Genomic DNA, 25,755 nt, shown 5'->3' on the forward strand with positions numbered 1-25,755 from the left:
TGGTACACAACACATGTCTGGTGTGGCTGGGACTGATAGTCCACACAGGTTCAGAAGGACGTGTGTGCGCGCTGAGAGGCAGAACTTTTATGACAGCCAGAAGGGAGTCAGCTGACCAAGCCAGTCAGCTGACGATTCAACCAGTTCCCATTGGTCCAGCACTTAGGGGAGGCGCTGGAGAGTGCTGTGCTATATATACCGGGTGCTGGTTGTCTGCCGTTGCGATCACTACGTGGAAGGTCTCTGACCTTTTTGTCAGAATCTGTGTTACTATTCTGTTATACTTCAGACTAGTTCCAGGGTGTTGATGATCACGGACCTCACACCCAAGATTAGGGACTTGTGTCATCATTCTGTTATACTTCAGACTAGTTCCAGGGTGTTGATGATCACGGACCTCACACCCAAGACTAGGGACTTGTGTCATCATTCTGTTATACTTCAGACTAGTTCCAGGGCGTTGATGATCACGGAGCTCACACCCAAGACTAGGCATTGTTTATTATCTGTTATGACTTACTGCTTTCCTGACCACTCTTCTGTTCACTGATTCGGTACTTCGCTATATCTGATACTCTGTTGCCAAACCCTGCGTGCCTTGGATTACCGAATCAGCCTCCTGTCTTTGTACTTTGTATGTCCGTGTGTTGCCAACCTGGCTTGTCCGACCTTGAGAACTATCTCCACAGTTAAGAGATAGTTCACAGATCAGTCAGTGACATCCTCCTATTGGTGTCACTCACACTCTGGTCCTTCCTTCTCCCATCCTGACTCCTCCCTGCGGGAGATCCTCAGGCTGCTGAAAGGTACTCGTTCTCTAGTGCAGTATTCCTTACTGCCTTTGTACCTGTCCTCCAGATATTGTCCTCAAAGTATTACTGTTGCACCAAACACTCATATCACTCAGGTGTCCAGAGGTTAGTAATATATCTGATTATCGGTGATACTGCAGATCATTAATAATCAGGTATATATCTGCATTTTTGGTGATACTGCAGATCACCAATAATCAGACCCTCTCTGTGTTACACCGATCGTTACAACAATGCAATGAAATATAAGGAACCCAGGGGGATATAATTACAAACATCATGCTGGTAGGTGTGAGGATGTAATTAATTAGTTGTGGGTATGCTTAAAGGCATACCCACAGGAACTGCTCGGAGTCCCTTTAAGGGCTCTGCACAGGAGACCAGGGTTCGAATCTCGGCTCTGCCTGTTCAGTAAGCCAGCACCTATTCAGTAGGAGACCTTAGGCAAGTCTCTCTAACACTGCTACTGCCTATAGCAGTGGCGGACACAGCCAGCAGTCGGCCCCTGTGCAAAATTGCAATTGTGGGCCCCTACGACCTGAGCGCCGCGGTAAAAAATGGGCGTGGCTACAACCTGCGGCGCGCTTCTAGGTGCGGATAGAACCTGCGGCGCGTAGCGGCGCGGCAAAATTGGGCGTGGCAATGACCGGATGAGGCGGAGCTAACTGTAACTTAAAGCGAACCCGGGGTGAGGGTTTATTTCCTTTTAAACAATACTAGTTGCCTGGCGGCCCTGCTGATCTATTTGGCTGCAGTAATAAACTGAATTACACCAGCAACAAGCATGCAGCTAATCTTCTCAGTTCTGACAATATTGTCAGAAACCCCTGACCTGCTGCATGCTTGTTCAGGGTCTATGGTTGAAAGAATAAGAGGCAGAGGACCAGCACGGCAGCCAGGCAACTGGTATTGCTTAAAAGGAGAGAAATATGGCAGCCTCAAGATTATTCTCACCTCAGGTTCCCTTGAAAAGTGCAACGCAAAGACAGTGGGCCCAAGTTTTGGTGACCCTTTCCCCAGAAAATTCACATAATTGTGCAGGTTTTCTCAAGAAAATACACATCATGTCGGCAGATATGCCCAGAAAATACATGCAATCATGTCGGCAGATATGCCCAGAAAATACGTGCAATCATGTCGGCAGATATGCCCAGAAAATACGTGCAATCATGTCGGCAGATATGCCCAGAAAATACGTGCAATCATGTCGGCAGATATGCCCAGAAAATACGTGCAATCAAGTCGGCAGATATGCCCAGAAAATACGTGCAATCAAGTCGGCAGATATGCCCAGAAAATTACGTGCAATCATGTCGGCAGATATGCCCAGAAAATACGTGCAATCATGTCGGCAGATATGCCCAGAAAATACGTGCAATCATGTCGGCAGATATGCCCAGAAAATACGTGCAATCAAGTCGGCAGATATGCCCAGAAAATACGTGCAATCATGTCGGCAGATATGCCCAGAAAATACGTGCAATCATGTTGGCAGATTTGCGCAGAAAATACATGCAATCATGTGGCAGACCTGCCCAGAACATACACCTGCTAATATAAATAAAAAAACAAAAACATTTACTCACCTGCAGCAGCAGACCTCCTGTCCCAGCCTCCATTCGGCGCGCAGCTCCCATGGGTGGTTGGGTGGATAGGTAGCCTGGTGGGTGGGTGAGTGGGTGGGTAGGTAGCCTGGTGGGTGGGTAAGTAGCCTGGTGGGTGGGTAGGTAGCCTGGTGGGTGGGTGGTTAGGTAGCCGGGTGGGTAGGTAGGTAGGAAGCCTGGTGGGTGGGTAGGTAGCCAGGTGGGTAGGTAGGTAGGAAGCCTGGTGGGTGGGTAGGTAGGTATGTAGGTAGGTAGCCTTGGTGGGTAGGTAGCCTGGTGGGTGGGTAGGTAGCCGGGTGGGTGGTTAGGTAGTCGGGTGGGTGCTTAGGTAGGAAGCCTGGTGGGTGGGTAGGTAGCCGGGTGGGTGGGTAGGAAGCATGGTGGGTGGGTAGGTAGCCGGGTGGGTAGGTGGTTAGGTAGCCGGGTGGGTAGGTAGGTGGGAAGCCTGGTGGGTGGGTAGGTAGCCGGGTGGGTAGGTAGGAAGCCTGGTGGGTGGGTAGGTAGCCGGGTGGGTAGGTAGGTAGGAAGCCTGGTGGGTAGGTAGGTAGGAAGCCTGGTGGGTGGGTAGGTAGCCGGGTGGGTAGGTGGTTAGGTAGCCGGGTGGGTAGGTAGGTAGGTAGCCAGGTGGGTAGGTAGCCTGGTGGGTGGGTAGGTAGCCGGGTGGGTGGTTAGGTAGTAAGATGGGTGGTTAGGTAGGAAGCCTGGTGGGTGGGTAGGTAGCCGGGTGGGTAGGTGGTTAGGTAGCCGGGTGGTTAGGTAGGAAGCCTGGTGGGTGGTTAGGTAGTCGGGTGGGTAGGTAGGTAGGAAGCCTGGTGGGTGGGTAGGTAGCCGGGTGGGTAGGTGGTTAGGTAGCCGGGTGGGTAGGTAGGTAGGAAGCCTGGTGGGTGGTTAGGTAGTCGGGTGGGTAGGTAGGTAGGAAGCCTGGTGGGTGGGTAGGTAGCCGGGTGGGTAGGTAGCTATCCGGGTGGGGGGCCCAACTCCTATCCTCCCCCCCTTCCTTACCTCGGGGGGCCCCCCTCCCGATATGCGCGGCGGGAGAGCGGCAAATACAGGAAGTCTCCGGGGCTCCAGGCAGGCGCTAGAGGCTCAGCCGCTTGGTTTCCAACTCTGTATACTGCTCGCTACTTCCTGGTTTCCCCCAGGGAAACAAAAAAAAAAATATATATATAAAAAAAAAATACTTAATGGGCCCCTGAAGCAACGGAACTTCAGAGGCCCTCGTGCGGCGGCACGGCCTGCACGGCCGTATGTCCGCCACTGGCCTATAAGGCGCTTCCTAGTGGCTGCAGCTCTGGCGCTTTGAGTCCGACAGGAGAAAAGCGCAATATAAATGTTATTTGTCTTGTCTTGTCAAATTATGCCGTGCGCTGCTGATTGTCTTCAGAGTCAGGCTCTCCTCCTAAGTCCCCCTCCTGCTACTTTGCGTTCTGCCGCTGCCCACTCCTCCCTCCCTTCCCACAGATAACCACAGCTGCAGCAAGAATGATAGCAGCAGATGGCAAACGTTCACTCACCTATCCATGATCAAAGCGATAGAGATCCCGTCATCTGAAACCCATCTGTCTCTTGTACAGTGCAGCCGCTCGCTCTAAACTTCCTGATTCTCAGATCAGACAGGAAGTGGGAAGTAGTAATAGTAGTAGTAACAGAGTGGCAGCACTCTAGAGGAGACAGATGGGCTCCGGATGACGGGACCTCTATTGCTTGGATCGCAATAGGTGAATGTGAGTCATCTGGTGCTGTCATTCTCCCCCGCTGCGGCTGCCTTCTCTGCTGGACTATCGTATTCACTGGGATGGTGGCTGTCTAGTTTGGGAGGAAATCGGTTGTTCGGTGGTGGGGGTGGTTATGTAATTCTGTCAGGGAAACGGCTTCCGGTTTGGCGGTGTCCAGAGCTTTCTGCTATTGCCAGGCTGGAGATGCAGGGGGAAAGTGCTGCTGCTGTGATATCTGGCGCCCTCTTCACAGGGGTGCCCCAGCCCCTGAGTGAAAACGTCCCAGCCATTCATCTCTCACTCTGCATTTTGCCGCTGCTATTCCCTGCATTGTGCAACCACAGAGGAAAGCGGGCTGTTGCCCATAGCAACCAGTAGCTCGGCTGCCCCGGATTGTGCGGCATGTTGCTGTGCAGCTGCATCTTCTGATTCTATTACGACATGATGAGGGGGGCCCAAATCAGTTACTTTGCTTAGGGCCCCATTTAGCCTTAATCCGGCTCTGCATGTCACGTGGCACTTGCCAAGTGGCAAATTTATAAATTTATAGATATGCACAAACTTAATAAAAGCTGGTCTCTTATGCATGACTAAACCCTGCCTACATGATTGAATGGCCATATCTGAGGAAAATATTGTACTGGAAATAGGCACATTGAAAGCACTATCATAGCTTTAAAAGTTACAAAATTAACACAGTCTACAGCAAAGTGTTACAAAATTACTTTTAAACAGGTATATTATTAATTCTGCAGTACTGATAGTTATTCACTTGTGTTCACTTGATTCAAGTTGGACCACAGCATGAGTTACTGAACAGCAACACAATTAGCAGTCACGCAGACACACACAAGTCTTTATTCAGTTCCTTTTTTCTCCTACATTTTCTCCTTACAATTTTCTAAAAGTCTCATACACATGTCTGAGGGCTGTTGCCAGGGTGAGATCGGGGCTTGATCCCTCATGCAACAGTGCGGGGGGCGGGGCTGTACAAAACATAGCTAGCCTCCCTGCTAGCAACGCATTGTGTTGCCATGCAGGGGGAGGAGGGGTGCCGGAGAGGCACAGAGCAGGCTGGGTGAGTGGGGAGGATGTTGTCCTTATTCAGGGCTTGGCCAAGTAGATCCTCCAGGCAGATCACTGGTTGAGACACCGAGGCGGAGGGAGGGTCAAAGCTACACACACTAGATTCTTGGCAGCGGCGCCCCCAACTTGCTGCCTTGGGCAAGAACCATCTAACATGTGTACAAGTCTTTAAATGACAGCAGCTCTCAAGCACGTTGAGAAAAGTGATGTTAGCAGGTATCATTTTTTATCAGGCATCAGTTTTATGCAAACGTCTTATTGCAGTTACACTGTAAGGTTTCCAGCAACATACAGTTTCTAGTCACTACCTTGAAATGGATGTATTTCAGCAGGTCAAAGTGCTCAGCATACTGTCGGAAATACTGGAACACTTTGGAATTGTGCATGTAATTTGGGTAGTCCTCTGGTATTGGGTAATCGCTGTAGCACATCATCTCCTTAGATGTATTGATGATAACAGAATTGTAAATACTGGCTCGCGCATCTTCAGGCTTCTCCTGTAATAAATAAATGCGATTTAGTTTCAGCAAATTTAATATGTTGAACTATGCAAAGGTTAAGTGTAGATAATATTTCGTGATGAAAACTGCCCTAGAGGCATGTAACACATCTATAGCATTGCATTAGCAAGAGCTTCTCAAATCCCTAGCGCTAAAACAGCTCTTGCAGGGTGAACTAGCCGTGTCAGTTAGGGATGCTCAAATTCGGCTTCGGGAGATATCCGGATTTTTGCTATCCGAATATCTCCCAGTAATGCTGTGCGGGCTGGGCGGGGGGGGGGGGGGGGGGGTCAAGCTTACCTCTCTGACGTCTTCTTCGGTCGTCCCTTGGCGCCTCCCACGATGCGCTCCATGCGCGTCACGTGATTACAAACACTTCCTCCTTCAACCCGGAAGGAGGTAGTGTTTGTAATCAGGTGACCACCGCTTGGAGCGCATCGTGGGAGGCGCTGAGGGACGACCGAAGAAGACGTCAGAGAGGTAAGCTTGACCCCCCGCCCAGCCCGCACAGCATTACTGGGAGATATCCGGATAGCAAAAAGCCGGATATCTCCCGAAGCCGAATTTGAGCATCCCTAGTGTCAGTCTTAGGGCTGGTTCACAATATGAGCATTTTGAGGTTCTTTTTAATCGCTAGCATTTCTAAAAGCACTGTAAGGCCTAGTGCACACTGCAAATCACAAGCGCTAAGAGATTTTGTAAAGCGATTACCTTCATATTTTGAGAGATTTGTGTTTTTTGCAAGTTATTTTGTATGCATTTTTGTTTTGCTATTGGTGATTTTGTTAGTGCAGACAAACAGGTAGTGCAATCTTTGATCCGGAACTGTCTTTTAAAGTTTGCATGAAAAATGCTCACAAAATTACTGTTCAAAGCACTGTTAGGCTCCCTGCACACTGCAAATCCGTTTTCCGATTTTCAATTCCGATTTTCCCTGAATACATTCAACAGAAAAAAGGATTAAAAAATGCAGCATGCAGTAAAGATTAAAAATCGGAATCAGAATTGGATGTAAAAACCAATTAAAAAGCGGAATCGGAAATGCATGCAGTGTGCAGGGAGCCTTAAAGTGATTTGCGATCTTTCCTATACTTTGCATTAAAGCAAAAACACTCAGAAAATGGTGCAGGAACTGTGGCGAACATTACGGAAAGTCGTGCGCAATCGCCAACGATTTTCGTATGGTCCTGCACAATTACTGTCAGTCCTGTGTAGAATAACACAAATACCTTTCTTTTGCTCTTCTTACTGAGAGCAACAGCCCCTCCCCCACATCCGGTGTCAGGTCAGGAAAGAATTTCACACGTGGCCAACCCCCCTGGGCAGAGCCATTTGGCTGCACAGCTCATGTCCCAGAAACTAGCTCAAACTGGCTGAGATAAGAGCTCCCTCCAAAAATCATACGATCAAACAAAGAGAACTTTAATTTATTTGTAATTCAAAATAGCCTTATCGCAGTAAGACAAAAAACACATTTTCTGATACCTAGAAATCAGTTCTATCATTCACCTGAATTACAATTTTCTAGCTATCAGGAATCAGGAGAGAAACCACTTTATCCGGCCTGCGTAGAGCAAATGCGATACAATAGGCATGTATAGCCTCGTTTAATACAGGGTCGCTTATGAATATGGTCTCCAATTTCCGATGCGCCAATCTGGGGCGGAGTCACACAGATTATTAATAATTGGTACATTTCTTGCTCTGAGTCTGGAGGTGGCAACCTTGCTGCCAGGAGATAACCCTGCCTTAAACATACCTACTTTCCAGGTAGTGACAGCCCCAAAACTCAGGTCCTATAAAAGTGTGGCGGGACCAAACCTGCCCAGTTCTCCAAATTCCATCGACTAGGCCAGTCCAGGCAGGCGTTTAAGGAGAGCCGACTCCTGCTGTGTTCAAGGACTATTAACATTAATGCATACTCTTAAACTGGACTATTTTTCTTCATTCTTCCAATGGACTGCTCAGCTAACTAAGTAAGAACTTTCTGATTTTTTCCTTTTTATTTTTAAGCTTTGTGTGTATATGTTAATTGGTGTATATAACTGTATGTAATGCATTTTTGTTATTAAACGTTTTAAAAATCGTTTAGCGGTTATGACCTGTTGCTGAACATACACAATCGTACCTATTCTCCTGAAATCGCTACCCTGTGTTCAGGTGTGCCTTTATAACCCGTATGCGAGAACCCGGCCCAGATATAACGATCTGACCCAGATTCCTGCATGCTGCTAAGGGTTAATAGAGCGTTCTCGAAGTCCTAGTATAATTACAGTAGCGGGCTGTGTAACCAGTTTGGTGGCAGATCTTTGAATTATATGTTTGAGGTGAGTCCTTCGTCGTCTGAACGCGCCCTCCGCGAGTCAGTTCATCAAATTGCTGAGTCGGGTTACCCTTCGTGATGAACAAAGTGACCGTGTGAGAGGATTTCTGACGCTGATCGATTGACCCCATCCGCAGACCGGCCTTGCGGTCTGTGACATTGGTCGGCAGCTTATTGGGATTTGTGTATGTTCAGAACATCAACGGCAACGTTATTTGATTAACCTGCCAGAACAGATCAAAAATCTGTGGCCTGTAACCATTGCATTACCATTTATATAGACTAAACGTATAGCACAGAGTTCCCCCCCCCCCCCCCCCCCCCCAATCTCTTTTGCTATCCTATCTTTTATTTGGCAAAAATGGCTGCAGCAAGATACAAGAATATGTCAGTGACAGACCTAGTAAACTTGTGTGAGGAAAAAGGCATTGTGACTTATAGAAAAAAGAAAGCGCAATTGGTCGAGGACTTGTTGCGACTGGATACCCAGCCGGAGCAGATGCTGGGAGAGCACACTCCTGGTTCAGACGGTGCTGTAACTGGGGCAGAGAGAAGTGAGAGGTTGGAGCACAGTAACCCACTTCCAGACCCAGAGGAAAACAGAACCGCATCTGAACCGATCGCTTTAAATGCTGAGGCGCATGGTGGCCGGCAGGAGTCCGCCCATGCCAACCGTTCCTGTGTTGATGAGGCTGGAATGCAGCATGCTTTACAAAGACTGGCGGATACAAATTCTGAGCTGTACCTGCAGATTGTCAGAGAAAACGCTGACCGCTCAGAACGCCAGGCGGAACGGGAAGCCTCAGAACGCCGGTGGCTTGCCGAGAAAGAGGTAGCAGAGAGAGAATCCGCCCGCCGACATGACCTTGAAATGGCCAAACTGCGAGGGCAAGGCCAAAATCCCTCGCAAAGTGCTCCGGAACCCCGGCCCACAGCAGGCCCGTTTGGGACCCCAAAGTTTAAGTTCCCAGAAATGGAGAAGGGAACTGACCCGGACACTTATTTGCAGTCCTTTGAAAAGACTTGTCATCAGCATCATCTGCTCCAGGAGCAGTGGGCGAGATTTCTGACCCCTAACTTGCGGGGCAAAGCGCTTGAAGGCGTTTGTGGACTTACCCGCTGACAAGGACAATGACTATGCTGCGATAAAAGCTGCAATTATCGCCAAATACCAGTTGACCCCAGAGGTCTATCGCAAAAAGTTTCGCTCCCTGCAGAAAGGCCACACCGACTCTTACACCGACCTGGAGAGTCGCCTGCTGACCGTGTTCAGGCAGTGGTCGCGGGGCCTCAAAAAAGACTCTCACCAAGGTCTGGGGGACCTCATCGTGCAGGAGCAGTTGCTGAACTGCTGCACTCCAGATGTCCGGCAGTTTGTCTTGGAGCGGAAGCCTGACTCCGCCAAAGCTGCCGCAGAACTTGCAGACACTTTTGTGGCCACCCGTGTGCTGGACAGCCGCAAACCTCCAGCCCAGAGCTGGGAAGGGGGGAGACCTATGCAACCCAGCTCTCCTCCCCCTGCTAACCGTGGGAATCGGGTCCCACAGCCACAGAGGCCGGATGCTGCACCTGTTACTCATTCGCCTGATGCCACATATGTTCCGAAGTGTTACCACTGTGGACAGCGAGAACACCTCAAGTCTGCCTGCCGCGAGGTGAGGACGCCGTCTCCAGAGCCCAGCGCAGAACCGGCTAGCGCATCCTCTACTGCACACGCCTACCTCGTCATAGGAGCAGCAAATCCTCGACTTTCCGGAAATCATCAAGTCGTGGAAGTTAACGACCACATCGCTGTTGGTTTCCGCGACACAGGCGCAGAGCTTACCTTGGTTTGTTCTCATCTTGTAGCCAGGGAGCATTTCCTGCCTAAGGAGCGTGTTACCCTTGTGGGAGTTAGTGGCGCACATGCACGCATCGCCAAAGCTCGTGTTGTTCTCGATTGGGGAAGGGGGCGCCAGACAAAAGTTGTGGGGGTGACAGATGACATCCCAGTGCCTGTGCTGTTGGGCACTGATCTTGGCACCCTACGATCCTTTTATGAACCTGTGATCAACACCCCGGATTGCCAGTCTGGACCCACTCAGGTACTGTACAAGCTTGGGGAGGGACAGAGGGAGGCAGCCAGGGTAATGGTACCTAGCTCTCCTAGGGAAGGAGGCAAGGAAGAGGTACCTGTTTCTAACAGACAGCTGTCTAATCACGGTTTGTCTGATTCTAAACCTGTCACTGTTGTTCCAGATACCTGTGTAAACGATGTGAAAAATGAACGTAACTGTGATGTTAATGCTGTACCAGATGTTGCTAATAGTTTTCATGCTGAATCTCACAGTGCTAAAAATTATGTATGTGTAAATGTGACAGTCTCTAATCTAAGAGGTAACAGTCTTGTTTTGCCTGGGTCATATTCGTGCAGGGCAGTGGAAGCAGGCCAGGTGTCAGAGCAGGCAGCTGGGGGCCTAGACCTCCCCTCCTGCTATGACAGCCAGAGTGCTCCACCATGGCCTGCTGTTAACAAACAGCTGGTGGAGACAGGCCGTGCCTTCCCTGTCTCACCCTTGCATGTCTTCCCCTTGCAGAAGCAACCCAGTGCAAAACTGCCCAGAGGTCCACCCTTTATCCTTCCTGGAGAAGGGGCAAGCCTTGCCACCCAGGTGAAGGCAAATTAGTTTTTTAAAATGTGCTCTAATGTCCACCTAGGTGGTGCTGACCAAAATGTTGTGCCAAGGGGTAGTCAGTTAGAGCAGGGGTATGCCACGCTGCTTCCAGATTCGCAGGCTGACACCTGAGAGTCAGGAAGTGACCCGGATGTCAGCCAACGACTCTCTCCCTTACAGGAAGCGCTACGCAAATCCAGCCAGGCCTTTAGAGGTAAGCCTGTTGGTGTGCATCGCACCGTCCGCAAAGCGGACACTGGGGCACACCGGACCATGAGGCCTTATGCTTCTGGTGAGTTGTCTAAAGGGCAGTCAGATAACCTGTTCAGTACCTAAGGGTAGTGGCAGACCCACTCTGGGCGGCCGACTGGTAGGGGAGAGATGTGGCGAACATTACGGAAAGTCGTGCGCAATCGCCAACGATTTTCGTATGGTCCTGCACAATTACTGCCAGTCCTGTGTAGAATAACACAAATACCTTTCTTTTGCTCTTCTTACTGAGAGCAACAGCCTCTCCCCCACATCTGGTGTCAGGTCAGAAAAGAATTTCACACGTGGCCAACCCCCCTGGGCAGAGCCATTTGGCTGCACAGATCATGTCCCAGAAACTAGCTCAAACTGGCTGAGATAAGAGCTCCCTCCAAAAATCATACGATCAAACAAAGAGAACTTTAATTTATTTGTAATTCAAAATAGCCTTGTCGCAGTAAGACAAAAAACACATTTTCTGATACCTAGAAATCAGTTCTATCATTCACCTGAATTACAATTTTCTAGCTATCAGGAATCAGGAGAGAAACCACTTTATCCGGCCTGCGTAGAGCAAATGCGATACAATAGGCATGTATAGCCTCGTTTAATACAGGGTCGCAGGCCGCTTATGAATATTGTCTCCGATTTGCGATGCGCCAATCTGGGGCGGAGTCACACAGATTATTAATAATTGGTACATTTCTTGCTCTGAGTCTGGAGGTGGCAACCTTGCTGCCAGGAGATAACCCTGCCTTAAACATACCTACTTTCCAGGTAGTGACAACCCCAAAACTCAGGTCCTATAAAAGTGGGGCGGGACCAAACCTGCCCAGTTCTCCAAATTCCATCTACCAGGCCAGTTCAGGCAGGCGTTTAAGGAGAGCCGACTCCTGCTGTGTTCAAGGACTATTAACATTAATGCCTACTTTTAAACTGGACTATTTTTCTTCATTCTTCCAATGGACTGCTCAGCTAACTAAGTAAGAACTTTCTGATTTTATTCCTTTTTATTTTTAAGCTCTGTGTGTACATGTTAATTGGTGTATATAACTGTATGTAATGCATTTTTGTTATTAAACGTTTTAAAAATCGTTTAGCGGTTATGACCTGTTGCTGAACATACACAATCGTACCTATTCTCCTGAAATCGCTACCCTGTGTTCAGGTGTGCCTTTATAACCCGTATGCGAGAACCCGGCCCAGATATAACGATCTGACCCAGATTCCTGCATGCTGCTAAGGGTTAATAGAGCGTTCTCGAAGTCCTAGTATAATTACAGTAGCGGGCTGTGTAACCAGTTTGGTGGCAGATCTTTGAATTATATGTTTGAGGTGAGTCCTTCGTCATCTGAACGCGCCCTCCGCGAGTCAGTTCATCAAATTGCCGAGTCTGGTTACCCTTCGTGATGAACAAAATGACCGTGTGAGAGGATTTCTGATGCACCATTTGCGATTAGAAAGAAACCTCACCACTCAAGTAAGAACACTCAAATTGGATTTCATTACACAAGCGCTTTTAAAAACTTGAGCAATTAAAAAATAGCTTAAAATGCTCATACTGTAAACAAGTCCTAAAAGTGCTTGTGCAATGAAATCCTATGTGAGTGTTCTCACATGAACAATGAGTTTTTTTTCCAATCGCAAACACGAGTCCTGCACCATTTCCTGGGAAATTGTACTTCAATACAAGGTATAGGAAATATCGCAAATTGCTTTAAAACTGCTTTAAACTGCGATTTTGTGAGCGTTTTTCAGGCAAATTTGCTTTAAAAGACATTCAGTTCTGGGTCAGTGAGTGCACTACCTGTTTGTCTGCTCACACAAAATCGCAAATTGCAAAACAAAACGCATACAAAACAGCTTGAAAAAAAAAACCCTAATCGGTTTACAAAATCACTCCCAAAAGGGCTTAGCGCTTGTGACTTGTTATGTGAACTAGGCCTTATTCTGAAGTTTTTTAAACATTAAATTGTGGCGTACATTACATTGCATTGGTGAGCATCAGCAACCAAGTAAATAGAAGAAAAGACACTGCGCCAATAACAGATTACATCCAGAGGAGTGGTAAGATCAGAATTCCAAAACTTTGGACTGTAAACTCACTCTACAGATTCTTTCCAAGTGAAGTCTGACTTGAGTAAACAACTCGTGCTTTTTAACTAATTTATTATAGACATGAAATAAAATATGAATAATTGAGCCTTTAAAAGACGGATAAGAGTAAATGAGCTTTTTTTTAGAGCTGTGAATGTTAATTATGTGAATGTCCTCAAATCATGTTGGGAAAAAAATGTTTTATACTTCTATGAGTTATAGGGGTTGATTCACAAAGCTTACTTATTTGTCACCTTAATGAGAGATAAAGCATGAGTTAAGTCAGTTAAATAGAGATAAATAATGAGTTTAAGTGTACCCGAGGTGACATGATGAGATAAATGTGTATGTACAGTACAACACATATTAATAACCAGGCTGTTTTACTTGAGTAAAGAGTTATTTTGTCTTGGCGGTATCTTGTCGTAATATAGCAAATATCACTGATAAGCAAATTACAGCCATAAAAGTTTGCCTGGCAGAGTACAACTTCTGAGGGCTCAATGAAAAAGGTCAATAGTTCATGCATTTTAACTCTGGGGCACTTAACAGGCTGCCACTTATTAGAGACAGTAAACCGTTCAACCTGCCTTGTAAATGTTTAAATATAAAATAAAACCATGAGATATGTAAAAAAGTTATTTTTAGGAGTAGGAGGATAAATACAATTGTTTATCTCATTCGTTTATTTTCCCCAATGGATGCTTTAAAAAGTCATTTTTAGGAGTAGGAGGATAAATAAAATTGTTTATCTCATCAAATTATTTTCACCTCGGGTTCACTTGGTTGCAAAGCGGTGACAAGGAGCATGAGACACAGTTCCAACTGTCCTGTGTCCTGAGCACCTCCCCCAGTTGCTAGGCAACGTGAACAACAACATAGGAAATCCCATCATGCTTTGCACAGCATCAGGGAAAAAAAGCCCGGGCTTTTTTTCTTTGATGGGTGGAGCTTAGTTAAAAATGCAGCTAAAAATGATGCTTTGGTAAGAAAAAAAAAATTCTGATGCCCTGAAACTGTTAAAGAAACACCAAGCCTTTTCAGTTCTGCTGAGTAGATTTTCAGTCCAGAGGTTCACTTTAAGTCATTTAAGGAGAGATAAATTGTAAGATAATAAGGTAAGATAATTCAACAGAAAAGATTTGTGAATTGGAACCTTATTTACACAATGTGGGTAATTTACAAGACTTCTCATGAATCATCTTACATTAAAGTAAACCTGAGATGACTCAAATAAAAAAAAAATGTATGTATGTATGTATGTATGTATGTATGTATGTATGTATGTATGTATGTATATATATATATATATATATATATATATATGTATATATATATATATACTGTACTTGGGGCTTCCTCCATCCCCTTTCAGGCTGACCGGTCCCCACGCCTTCCTACTGCGTCGCTTGGGTCCCCTGCAATTTGGGCCGGTAATTCTGCTTGTCGGCGCATATACTGTGTGCACACATGGTCCCGGGACGGTGTGCAAGGGAGAAGCACGTGTGCCTGTACTGCACTGGCGCTGACTAACGGAATTACTGGGCCGTCTAGCAAAGGATCCAGGCCGCCTGGGAAGATGTCGAGGGATCGGTCAGCCTGAATGTTTAAATGTTTTATTTTGCCCATCTCAGGTACACTTTAAAGTACACCTAAACTGAGAGGGATATAGAGGCTGTCATATTTATTTCCTTTTAAACAATACCAGTTGCCTGGAAGTCCTGCCGATCTGTTTGGCTGCAGTAGCATCTGAACCACACACCTGAAACAAGCATGCAGCTAGTTCAGTCAGACTTCAGTCAGAAACACCTGATCAGGATGCTTGTTCAGGGTCTATGGCTAAAAGTATTTGAGGCAGAGGATCAGCAGGACAGCCAGGCAATCTGCATTGTTTAAAAGGATAAATATACCAGCTTCCATATCGATCAGTTCAGGTGTGCTTTAAGGCACAGACACACACCCAATGAATACTGCCCATAGGGATCAGAACTTGATCTCTATGACAACATTTCAGGGCCCAAGTGCTGTACAGACACTTTGCTACAGCCAATCAAACAGATACTGTAACTATGGAAGAGGGAGAAGGAGTGGCAGCACAGGATCAAGTGGCTACTGGTGTTAGAGGTAAAGAGGGGAACAATATCTTTGCACATTGCCACTGTTTAAAGATCTGGGGTGTCGGATCCTTACAACGACGTACTGGGACAGCTGTACACGCCCTAGATTAGTGGCCGATTCGACCCCAAATAACTGCCTCTTTCAAGTTTATTTTAGGTTTTACTTATTTTTCACCTCAACTATTGGGTAGAGATAATTCATGAGATAAAACAGATAATAAAATAAATTATGAGTTAGATATTGACTCACAAAAATAATGAATTATCTCTTCTTGGTCCCAATTCAGTTAACTTTTTTCTGGAGTTCTCTCCAAGGAGATACTTTTTCATCTCATTTACAAAATAGCAATTGAAAAAGTACCAAAAAGGAATAAAAGAGTAATATTAAACTTATTTTGAGTATTTTCTTGCTTGCTTTGGGCATTAAAGGTATTTTATTGATAAGGTGTGAAGTCATCTTCAGCAAGGAAACTCAGGAAAAAAGTTAAATGAATATGGGCCTTTGTCATAACGTTTACCCCTCCATATGTTTTATCGCATGGATTTCTCTCTATACAGTTGAAGGTAAAAATAAGGTGGAATGCGTTTTGTAAATCAAACCCAAAAACGCTGATCATCTGCCTTAACTGATGGCTAACAGTACAGAAACAATACTTTACTACTGACCATCTAAAGGCGCATACACACACACACCAGACGTTTGGCCAATAATGACCACCTCTAATGAGAATCCAGCGTGTGTATGGCAGCCCCCGATACCCCCCAACTGCTCTGTCCTGACACATCACTTTGGGCAAGCAGCAAGAGATAACATTGTTCTCCCCCACATTGTTCTTACCCCGTGGAATGCCTGGGGGGTATACTTTCTGACCACCCAGAGCAACAAGGCTAGTAGCTGAATAATGGAAGAGTTGTCCAGAGCAACTGCAGCTCTGGGCTTCCGATATTGCTAAAAATAAGACACAATTGCAGGCAGTGCGATGTTGCGCTGCCTATGGTCTGAGCAGTGGCGTACCTAGGGCATTTGGCACCCGGTGCTGGGTATTAAAAGACACACACCCTAAAAATGGGCGTGGCACAACCTGCGGCGTGCTTCGCAGCAAAACAATGGGCGTGGTCATGACCATATGAGGGCGGTGCTAACTGTATTTTAAAGTATTAGCTAGTATAGTTGCCCCCAGTATAGCTGCCCCCAGTGGAGCTAGTATAGTTGCCCGCAGTATAGCTAGTTTAGTTGCCCCCAGTATAGCTAGTATGTTTGCCCCCAGTGTAGCTAGTATAGCTGCCCCCAGTGTAGCTAGTATAGCTGCCCCCAGTATAGCTAGTATAGCTGCCCCGAGTATAGCTAGTATAGTTGCCCCCAGTATAGCTAGTATAGTTGCCCCCAGTATAGCTGCCCCCAGTATAGCTAGTATAGCTGCCCCAAGTATAGCTAGTTTAGTTGCCCCCAGTATAGCTAGTATAGCTGCCCCAAGTATAGCTAGTTTAGTTGCCCCCAGTATAGCTAGTTTAGCTGCCCCCAGTATAGCTAGTATAGCTGCCCCCAGTATAGCTAGTATAGCTGCCCCCAGTATAGCTGCCCCCAGTATAGCTGCCCCGAGTATAGCTAGTTTAGTTGCCCCCAGTATAGCTAGTATAGCTGCCCCCAGTATAGCTAGTATAGCTGCCCCCAGTATAGCTGCCCCCAGTATAGCTAGTATAGCTGCCCCCAGTATAGCTAGTTTAGTTGCCCCCAGTATAGCTAGTATAGCTGCCCCCAGTATAGCTAGTATAGCTGCCCCCAGTATAGCTAGTATAGCTGCCCCCAGTATAGCTAGTATAGCTGCCCCCAATATAGCTAGTATAGCTGCCCCCAGTATAGCTGCCCCCAGTATAGCTGCCCCCAGTATAGCTAGTATAGTTGCCCCCAGTATAGCTAGTATAGTTGCCCCCAGTATAGCTGCCCCCAGTATAGCTAGTATAGCTGCCCCAAGTATAGCTAGTTTAGTTGCCCCCAGTATAGCTAGTTTAGCTGCCCCCAGTATAGCTAGTATAGCTGCCCCCAGTATAGCTGCCCCCAGTATAGCTGCCCCCAGTATAGCTGCCCCCAGTATAGCTAGTATAGCTGCCCCCAGTATAGCTAGTATAGCTGCCCCCAGTATAGCTGCCCCCAGTATAGCTAGTATAGCTGCCCCCCAGTATAGCTAGTATAGCTGCCCCCAGTATAGCTGCCCCCCAGTATAGCTAGTATAGCTGCCCCCAGTATAGCTAGTATAGCTGCCCCCAGTATAGCTAGTATAGCTGCCCCCAGTATAGCTAGTATAGCTGCCCCCAGTATAGCTAGTATAGCTGCCCCCAGTATAGCTGCCCCCCAGTATAGCTAGTATAGCTGCCCCCAGTATAGCTGCCCCCAGTATAGCTAGTATAGCTGCCCCCAGTATAGCTGCCCCCAGTATAGCTAGTATAGCTGCCCCCAGTATAGCTAGTATAGCTGCCCCCAGTACAGAGGCGTAGCTAGGGTTTTCAGCGCCCGGGGACAAAGACTATTAATGCGCCCCCTAAGGTGAAGAGTCGTGACCAAATGTGGGCGTGGTTATGGGTGCTCCACATTTGGTCACGCCCCTTCAAATGTACATGGAGGTTAGCAGGCTCACGCTCACCCACCCTCCCTCAGTATGTACCTTCCAGCATGTTCCAAGACAAATTCAGCAATCATGAGCCCCCCCCATCAAGACAAATGGCAAACATGAGAGCCCCCCCCCCATCAAGACAAAGGGCAAACATGAGGCCCCCAACATGACCAACTCAGCAATCATGAGGCCCCCAACAAGACAAATTTAGCAATCCTGAGGCCCCCAACAAGACAAATTCAGCAATCATGAGGCCCCTAACAAGACAAATTCAGCGATCTTGAGGCCCCCAACAAATCATGAGGCCCCCAACAAGACAAATTCAGTAACCATGAGGCCCCCAACAAGACAAATTCAGCAGTCATGAGGCACATAAATAGACAGCATTTCACATAAATAGGCAGAATGCCCCCTTAATATGTAGACACCTCTCACCTGGCAGCAGTTCCCCAAAATACACTCAATCTGACAGCAGTGCTTCCCCAAAAATAGGTAGCCCCAGGTCTATAGGTGTCCCCAGAATAGGTGGCCAGCAGTATAGATGTCCCCAGAACAGGTAGCCAGGGGTAGAGATGTCCACAGAACAGGTAGCCAGGGGTATATGTGCCCAGTATATGTAGGCAGGGGTATGTGTCCCCAGTATATGTAGCCAGAGGTATATGTGCCCAGTATATGTAGCCAGGGGTATATATGCCCAGTATATGTAGCCAGGGGTATATGTACCCAGTATATGTAGTTAGGGGTATATGTGCCCAGTATATGTAGGCAGGGGTATATGTGCCCAGAGTAGGTAGCCAGGGGTATATGTGCCCAGAGTAGGTAGCCAGGGGTATATGCCCAGTATATGTAGTTAGGAGTATATGTGCCCAGTATATGTAGGCAGGGGTATATGTGCCCAGAGTAGGTAGCCAGGGGTATATGTGCCCTGAGTAGGTAGCCAGGGGTATATGTGCCCGGAGTAGGTAGGTAGCCAGGGGTATATGTGCCCAGAGTAGGTAGCCAGGGGTATATGTGCCCAGAGTAGGTAGCCAGGGGTATATGTGCCCAGAGTAGGTAGGTAGCCAGGGGTATATGTGCCCAGAGTAGGTAGCCAGGGGTATATGTGCCCAGAGTAGGTAGCCAGGGGTATATGTGCCCAGAGTAGGTAGGTAGCCAGGGGTATATGTGCCCAGAGTAGGTAGCCAGGGGTATATGTGCCCAGAGTAGGTAGCCAGGGGTATATGTGCCCAAAATAGGTAGCCAGGGATATATGTCCAGTATATGTAGGCAGGGGTATATGTGCCCAGAGTCAGGTCAGGTGTCCCCCTCCCCAGCAGGAGGGGAGCAGTGCAGAGAATAGCTGCTCTCCCTTCCTCGCTGTCCCATCCAATGTCCGGGTGGCTGGCAGCGGCGGGCGGAACTTACCTCCGTCTCGTCGCAGCGCCGGATGGATCTGCCACTACTCTGGTCTGGTCCAGACCAGAGCAGCGGCTGCGCACCCGAACTTCCGGCCGGCGCTGGAGCGAGACGGAGGTGAGTTCCGCCCGCCGCTGCCAGCCACCCGGACATTGGAGGGGACAGCGAGGGAGGGAGAGAGCACCTAAGGTGAGGGAAGGAGGGGGGATATGGCCCCCCTTCCCCACCGTCCGCACAGCTCTCCCTCTACTCTGCGCTGCTCCCCTCACCCCCCGGAAAAAAAACAAAACAAACAAAAAAAACCCCCGCAGCTCAGCCAGGCGGAGGGCGCCCTTGGGGACCAGGCGCCCCGGGGCACTTGTCCTACCCCGACCCCCCCTAGCTCCGCGCCTGCCCCAGTATAGCTAGTATAGCTGCCCCCAGTATAGCTAGTTTAGTTGCCCCCAGTATAGCTGCCCCCAGTATAGCTAGTATAGCTGCCCCCAGTATAGCTGCCCCCAGTATAGCTAGTATAGCTGCCCCCAGTATAGCTAGTATAGCTGCCCCCAGTATAGCTAGTATAGCTGCCCCCCAGTATAGCTAGTATAGCTGCCGCTAGTATAGCTGCCCCCAGTATAGCTGCCCCCAGTATAGCTAGTATAGCTGCCCCCAGTATAGCTAGTATAGCTGCCCCCAGTATAGCTAGTTTAGTTGCCCCCAGTATAGCCAGTACAGTTGCCCCCAGAATAGCTAGTATAATTGCCCCCAGTATAGCTAGTATAGTTGCCCCCAGTATAGCTAATTTAGTTGCCCCCAGTGTGAGGAAAGCCTGGAAGGAGGGGTGGCGGGGAGGGGGGCAGGACAGGACCCCCCACCTCCCTCACCTGGGTCCCCCTCCTTCTGGCGCTTCCCCCTCCTAATTAGCAGCAGCGGGCAGGAGCGGCGAAAAAGACTCACTCACCTGCTCCTGGCGATAGCGGCGGCGCATAGCGTCATCCTCACGCGACGCTGGTCTCCGACTTCTCTGTCACTCACTGTGCTTCCGCCAATCAGGAAGCACAGTGAGCGGTGGAGAAGGCGGAGACCAGCGTCACGTGACGATGACGCTATTTGCCATCGCCTGGAACGCAGGAAGGAGGTGAGTAAGTCCTCTTGCCCGCTGCTGCCCGTGCCCGCTGCTACTAATTAGGAGGAGGAAGCGCCAGAAGGAAGGGACCCAGGTGAGGGAGGTGGGCGGTCCGGCCCCCCTCCCCGCCGCTTTCCCCGCCACCCCTCCTTTCCGTGCTGCTTCCCCTCCTGTCCTCCGCAGGCTTCTGTGGGAGGCCTTGATGACACCCCCTGGGGCGCCCGACACCCGGTGCGGGGCGCCCCCTGCCGCCCTATGGTAGGGACGCCACTGGGTCTGAGTAACCAGACAAAGAACAAACAGACAGACTGACTGACTGACTGTTGCCCAGGGCAGATGCCGTGGGAGCCTCTGGCTAAGTAACAAAACAGATACAAGAAAGGCAGACGGAACGCTTGCAAGACTAAGCGCTGCCCTAGCAATAGCAAGTATTCAGACAGGTACAAGACAGGACTATAGATTGAAGCGTAACTAGTAGCAACCGCAGCTCACAGTCACGTCCACAGAAGCAGAGCAAGCAGGCTAACAACAATCACCAGCAAGCATTCACACAGGCAAGACTACAGGAAAGAACGTGACTAATAGCAATCGCAGCCTATAGTTACATTCCCAGAAACTAGGTATCGGTTGAAAAGGGCGCCTGAGCTGCCTGTATGAAAAGGGCGCCCCCATAGACATCAATGTTATTTCTGGAAATATGGGTTACAAGGTGTAGAAAATTGGGCCCGAGTTTTGATATGGGCTACACCAGGCGCCTTTTTTGTAGCCGAAGTTTATATGAGCTACACCAGGCGCCTTTTTTTGTAGCCGAAGTTTTTATATGGGCTACAAGCGCTGGAAGCCGAATTATTTCAATCCCCCACTATCCATGGCAACATGGAGTGGGAATAGTAATTAACACATCCCGGAGTTTTTTTGTAGCCGAAGTTTTTATATGGGCTACACCAGACGCCTTTTTTGTAGCCGAAGTTTATATGGGGTACACCAGGCACCTTTTTTTTTGTAGCCCAAGTTTATATGGGCAACACCAGGCGCCTTTTTTTGTAGCCGAAGTTTATATGGGCTACACCAGGCGCCTTTTTTGTAGCCGAAGTTTATATGGGCTACACCAGACGCCTTTTTTGTAGCCGAAAATGGTATATATGGGCTCCACCAGGCGCCCTTTTTTACAGGCGCCCTTTTCATATAAACCCCAGAAACTAGAGTAGCAGGAATACTACCAGTCACTAATGTGGTGATGGCAGAATCCAAGCTATCAGGATAGTTGACTACTTCACTGTCCCACCACAGATGCAGTAAACGTCCAGCAGGCATGAAAACAAGGCAATAAACAATAATACAGAAAAATAACAAACGGCTCAGCTAACGGATAAATATTTATTAGCAAGTCTGCATATATATTGATCAAGAACTAGCTAAAGCACAAGTAATAAGGTCGCATTGAACTACAATAAGAGATCTATTAGGGCCCGTTTCCACTAGAGCGAATCCGCATGCGTTGTCTGCATGCGGATTCGCATAACTAATACAAGTGGATGAGACTGTTTCCACTTGTCAGTTTTTTGGTGCGTTTTTCTGTGCAGGATTTTTCTGCACGGTAGGGCCTGCAGAATTCGCCTGCGTGTGGAATGCAGGCGATTCGCAGGCAATGTATTTAATAGGGGAAAACGCACATGCGTTTTTTGCCGCGATTTCGCGTGCGAAATCGCACTAAAACGAATGTACATTGAGCCAGGCAGTGACATGGTTAAAATCGCTAATAGCCTGCCTATGCGAAATCGCATGCGAAATCGCGGCAAAAATCGCATGCGGAATCGCATCCGCATGCGATTTTGTCAGCGGTGGAATCCCAGCGATTCGCACCGCACTAGTGGAAACGGGCCCTAACAGAGTGACAAAGTGCCAAGCAGACCAGCGTACTGACCGCTATGTCAGGCAGAGTCTGAAATGGGAGGCAGACTTTTATGCCGGCATCAGCCAATTGATGCAAGTATGCACATTTCCACACAGCTGAATGGTAATCATTCAATCCTGAGCTGGCTTGATTACCATTTGCTAGCTGAAAGACTATCATAGCAAACGCATGCAGTACTATGCAATAACATTCATGTAGGAAATCCAGGGCTATCTGGCTGCAGTTCAACTGCAGCAAACCATAGGAGTAATCCTGACAGCATCCTGAACTGCAGAGTGATTGCAAATGACAATACCGGTAAGACTCACTGCAAATGCACAACCGAATGCAAGCAGATAAGTCAGAACTGCCCAGTTGCAGCTCCACTGCAAGCGACAGAACATGCTACAGGAGAGATCCTGACACCCCGTCTGCCACGTGACGTCACTCCCCCGCCACCCTTCATAGAGCAGGACACATTGCTTGCTTGCTTACATAGTCTCAGCCCTGCAATTTTCCAAGAGGGATTGGGTACTGATCCCCTTTGGGAGACATTAATTGAGCGTGTGTACAGGCCTTACGTCGTGGAACTACAAGGCTGATAAAAAGAAAATATACGCATTGGCAATGTGTTATGCATACCTTAAATCTCCAGAGTCCTCCAATATCTTCACTCTTTTCAAAGCAAGTGGGCTCCAAACCTTCATCCAGACAGCATTTAATAGCAGTCAGTCCACTGCAACCTGCACCAATCACTGCTACTTTCTTAGCCATGGTGGTATTCTGAGCTTAGCAAAATAGAACACTGTCAAAATAAAATGCATCAGGAGTCATTTATACTGATAGGAGGAAAAATACAAATTTAGATTCTAATTTACCAGCCAGTACTGTAAATACTTCATAAATCATACAGCAATTGCGCTGCTATGCAGTTTTATTACAATCCAGCAATTTACATTTTTCCTGCTTATAAGTCACAATGGCATCATACACCCATTGGATGGCAATGGCATGGATATTACATTGGAACCGCTTGCAGTGGCTATACTTGCAATTGCAAAGCGATTGTGATCCATAGTGAAAAATGGTCCATATGCCACTTAATCTACTAGACCAGGGCTTTTCAACCTTTTCACTAATTGTACCACTTTTATTGCCTGAAAACTTTCAAGTACCACCAGTGTGCCAGCACAGTAGATTGGATGCGATCGGGCTTGGCTGTTTCTGCTGGAGCCTGAATGGAGAGCAGCTACTGCGCATGCGCACACACCGATGAGGAGAACTATGGGGCTCCCAGCACTGGATCCCCTCTACTGAGGAGGAAGGGGGAAACCTCTTTAGGATACAAAGGCCTCCCCTTCCCTGAGGTAAGTACCTCCCGTGGCACTTTTTTCTAACAGGTACACTTAAAGAAAAAGAGGCATTTGGGAGGGGAAAAGTACTAGAGGTAGATCGCCAATATAGATAGCCTTAGGGCCCTTTAACACTTAATCAGTTGCTCTCAGTTATAACTGAAAGAAAACTGATTTTCAAAGTAATGCCCATGTTTTCCTATGACACCTGTCACACCTAACGCGTTTTAACAGAAAGCTTTTTCCCAATGCACTGCTATGGGAAAACTGCATACTAACGCGTACCAACACACACTAACGCAACTGATTAAGTGTAAATGAGTGTGAACTGTAAACGAGTTCCTCTCCCCCCCCGACCCGCTTAATTATACATAGCCTGGCCCACCACCAGAGAGCTGAGATCTAGGCAGTGACTCACCACAAAGTTCGGCCCCCCTTGCTCTATCCTTGCTGTGCTGCCCTGCGATATAGTTCACATCTCAGATCATCGGTAAGCCAGCTGCAGTCAAGAGACAGCCAGGCAAACAGTGCGCGATGACAGCGTGTATACTGCAAATACAGGAAGTGAGCAGTGATGTCACTTTCTATATCTGCGCCGTTACTGTGCACCGTTGGCCAGTCTCTTCCCCACTGATCTGAGGTCTGAAGTATGTTGCAGAGCTGCACAGCAAGGAGCGAGGGAGGGGGGCCAAACTTTGTGGAGACAGGACAGGGCCAGCACAAGTGGCAAGCGGGCAATAAAGTGGCAGGCAAACCTGGAGTGTACCACCTGGCCAACAGCAAAGTACCACCGGTGGTACCCGTACCACAGGTGCAAAGTTCTGGTCTAGAGAGATTAGCCCATCTAATTAGGCCTTATCAGAAAGTAAACAGCAAGTGCAAATTAGGGTTGTCAGGTTTGCCACTTTGTGCCATAGTTTGGGCTAATATGTAACCACAGGAGGTTAACCCCTTTGCGCTCCTAGGACACCAGAAAGTAAACACTGCAGGATTTTTGTAAGATTTCTGTAAGTTGTAACAAAGAAATGTTTTTCTTTAAATTTATTATGCTGGTGCTTATCTCCTTAGAGCAGAGAGGAAGCTCTGAGTTTAGGTCTGCTTTAAAAGCTGACAGAACCAACAGGGTTTGGACTAGTCCACCTCCTCACGATTGAGTTGGAAAATGGCAGTTGGAAAATGACAGTTGGAAAATGGCAGTTGGAAAATGACAGTTGGAAAATGACAGTTGGAAAATGGTAGTTGGGAAATGGCAGTTGGAAAATTACAGTTGAAAATGGCAGTTGGAAAATGGCAGTTTGAAAATGACAGTTGAAAAATGACAGTTGGAAAATGGCAGTTGGAAAATGGCAGTTGGAAAATGACAGTTGACAGTTGGAAAATGACAGTTTGAAGATGGAAGTTGGAAAATGACAGTTGAAAAATGACAGTTGAAAATGGCAGTTGGAAAATGGCAGTTAAAAATGGCAGTTGGAAAATGACAGTTAGCAAATGGTAGTTGGGAAATGACGGTTGGAAAATGTCAGTTGAAAAATGTCAGTTGAAAAATGGCAGTTGGGAAATGACAGTTGGCAATTGACAGTTGAAAATGGCAGTTGAAAAATGGCAGTTGGAAAATCACAGTTGGAAAATCACAGTTGGAAAATGGAAGTTGGAAAATTACATTTGGAAAATGGCAGTTGGAAAATGGCAGTTGGAAAATGACAGTTGGAAAATGACAGTTGGAAAATGACAGTTGAAAATGACAATTGGAAAATGGCAGTTGGAAAATGACAGTTGGAAAATGACAGTTTGAAGATTGAAGTTGTCAAATGACAGTTGGAAAATGGCAGTTAAAATGGCAGTTGGAAAATGGCAGTTAGAAAATGGCAGTTGGAAAATTACATTTGGAAGATGGCAGTTGGAAAATGGCAGTTGAAAAATGAAAGTTGGAAAATGGCAGTTGGAAAATGACAGTTGGAAATAGCAGTTGGAAAATGACAGTTGGAAAATGGCAGTTGGAAAATGACAGTTGAAAATGACAGTTGGAAAATGGCAGTTGGAAAATGGCAGTTGAAAAATGACAGTTTGAAGATTGAAGTTGTAAAATGACAGTTGGAAAATGGCAGTTGGAAAATGGCAGTTGGAAAATGGCAGTTGGAAAATGACAGTTTGAAATGGCAGTTGGAAAATGACAGTTGAAAAATGGCAGTTGGAAAATGACAGTTGGAAAACGGCAGTTAAAATTTGACACTTGGAAAATGGCA

The 25,755-nt window shown here is 47.5% G+C and overlaps 1 protein-coding gene across 3 annotated transcripts in view; it reads right to left on the bottom strand.

Moving 5' to 3' along the window:
• LOC137521117 (flavin-containing monooxygenase 5-like) overlaps positions 1–25,755 on the bottom strand; it is a 142,557-nt gene that overhangs the window by 51,946 nt on the left and 64,856 nt on the right. For all 3 annotated transcript variants that reach the window (XM_068239932.1, XM_068239933.1, XM_068239934.1), the window contains 2 exons: positions 22,803–22,965; positions 5,526–5,714 (listed from right to left, as the gene is read on the bottom strand). In XM_068239932.1, coding sequence (XP_068096033.1) covers positions 5,526–5,714; positions 22,803–22,934 — 321 coding nt within the window. In that variant the 5' untranslated portion in view covers positions 22,935–22,965. The remainder of the gene's footprint in view (positions 1–5,525; positions 5,715–22,802; positions 22,966–25,755) is intronic.

Source organism: Hyperolius riggenbachi, chromosome 6, assembly GCF_040937935.1.
Source record: "Hyperolius riggenbachi isolate aHypRig1 chromosome 6, aHypRig1.pri, whole genome shotgun sequence".
Lineage (NCBI taxonomy): Eukaryota > Metazoa > Chordata > Amphibia > Anura > Hyperoliidae > Hyperolius > Hyperolius riggenbachi.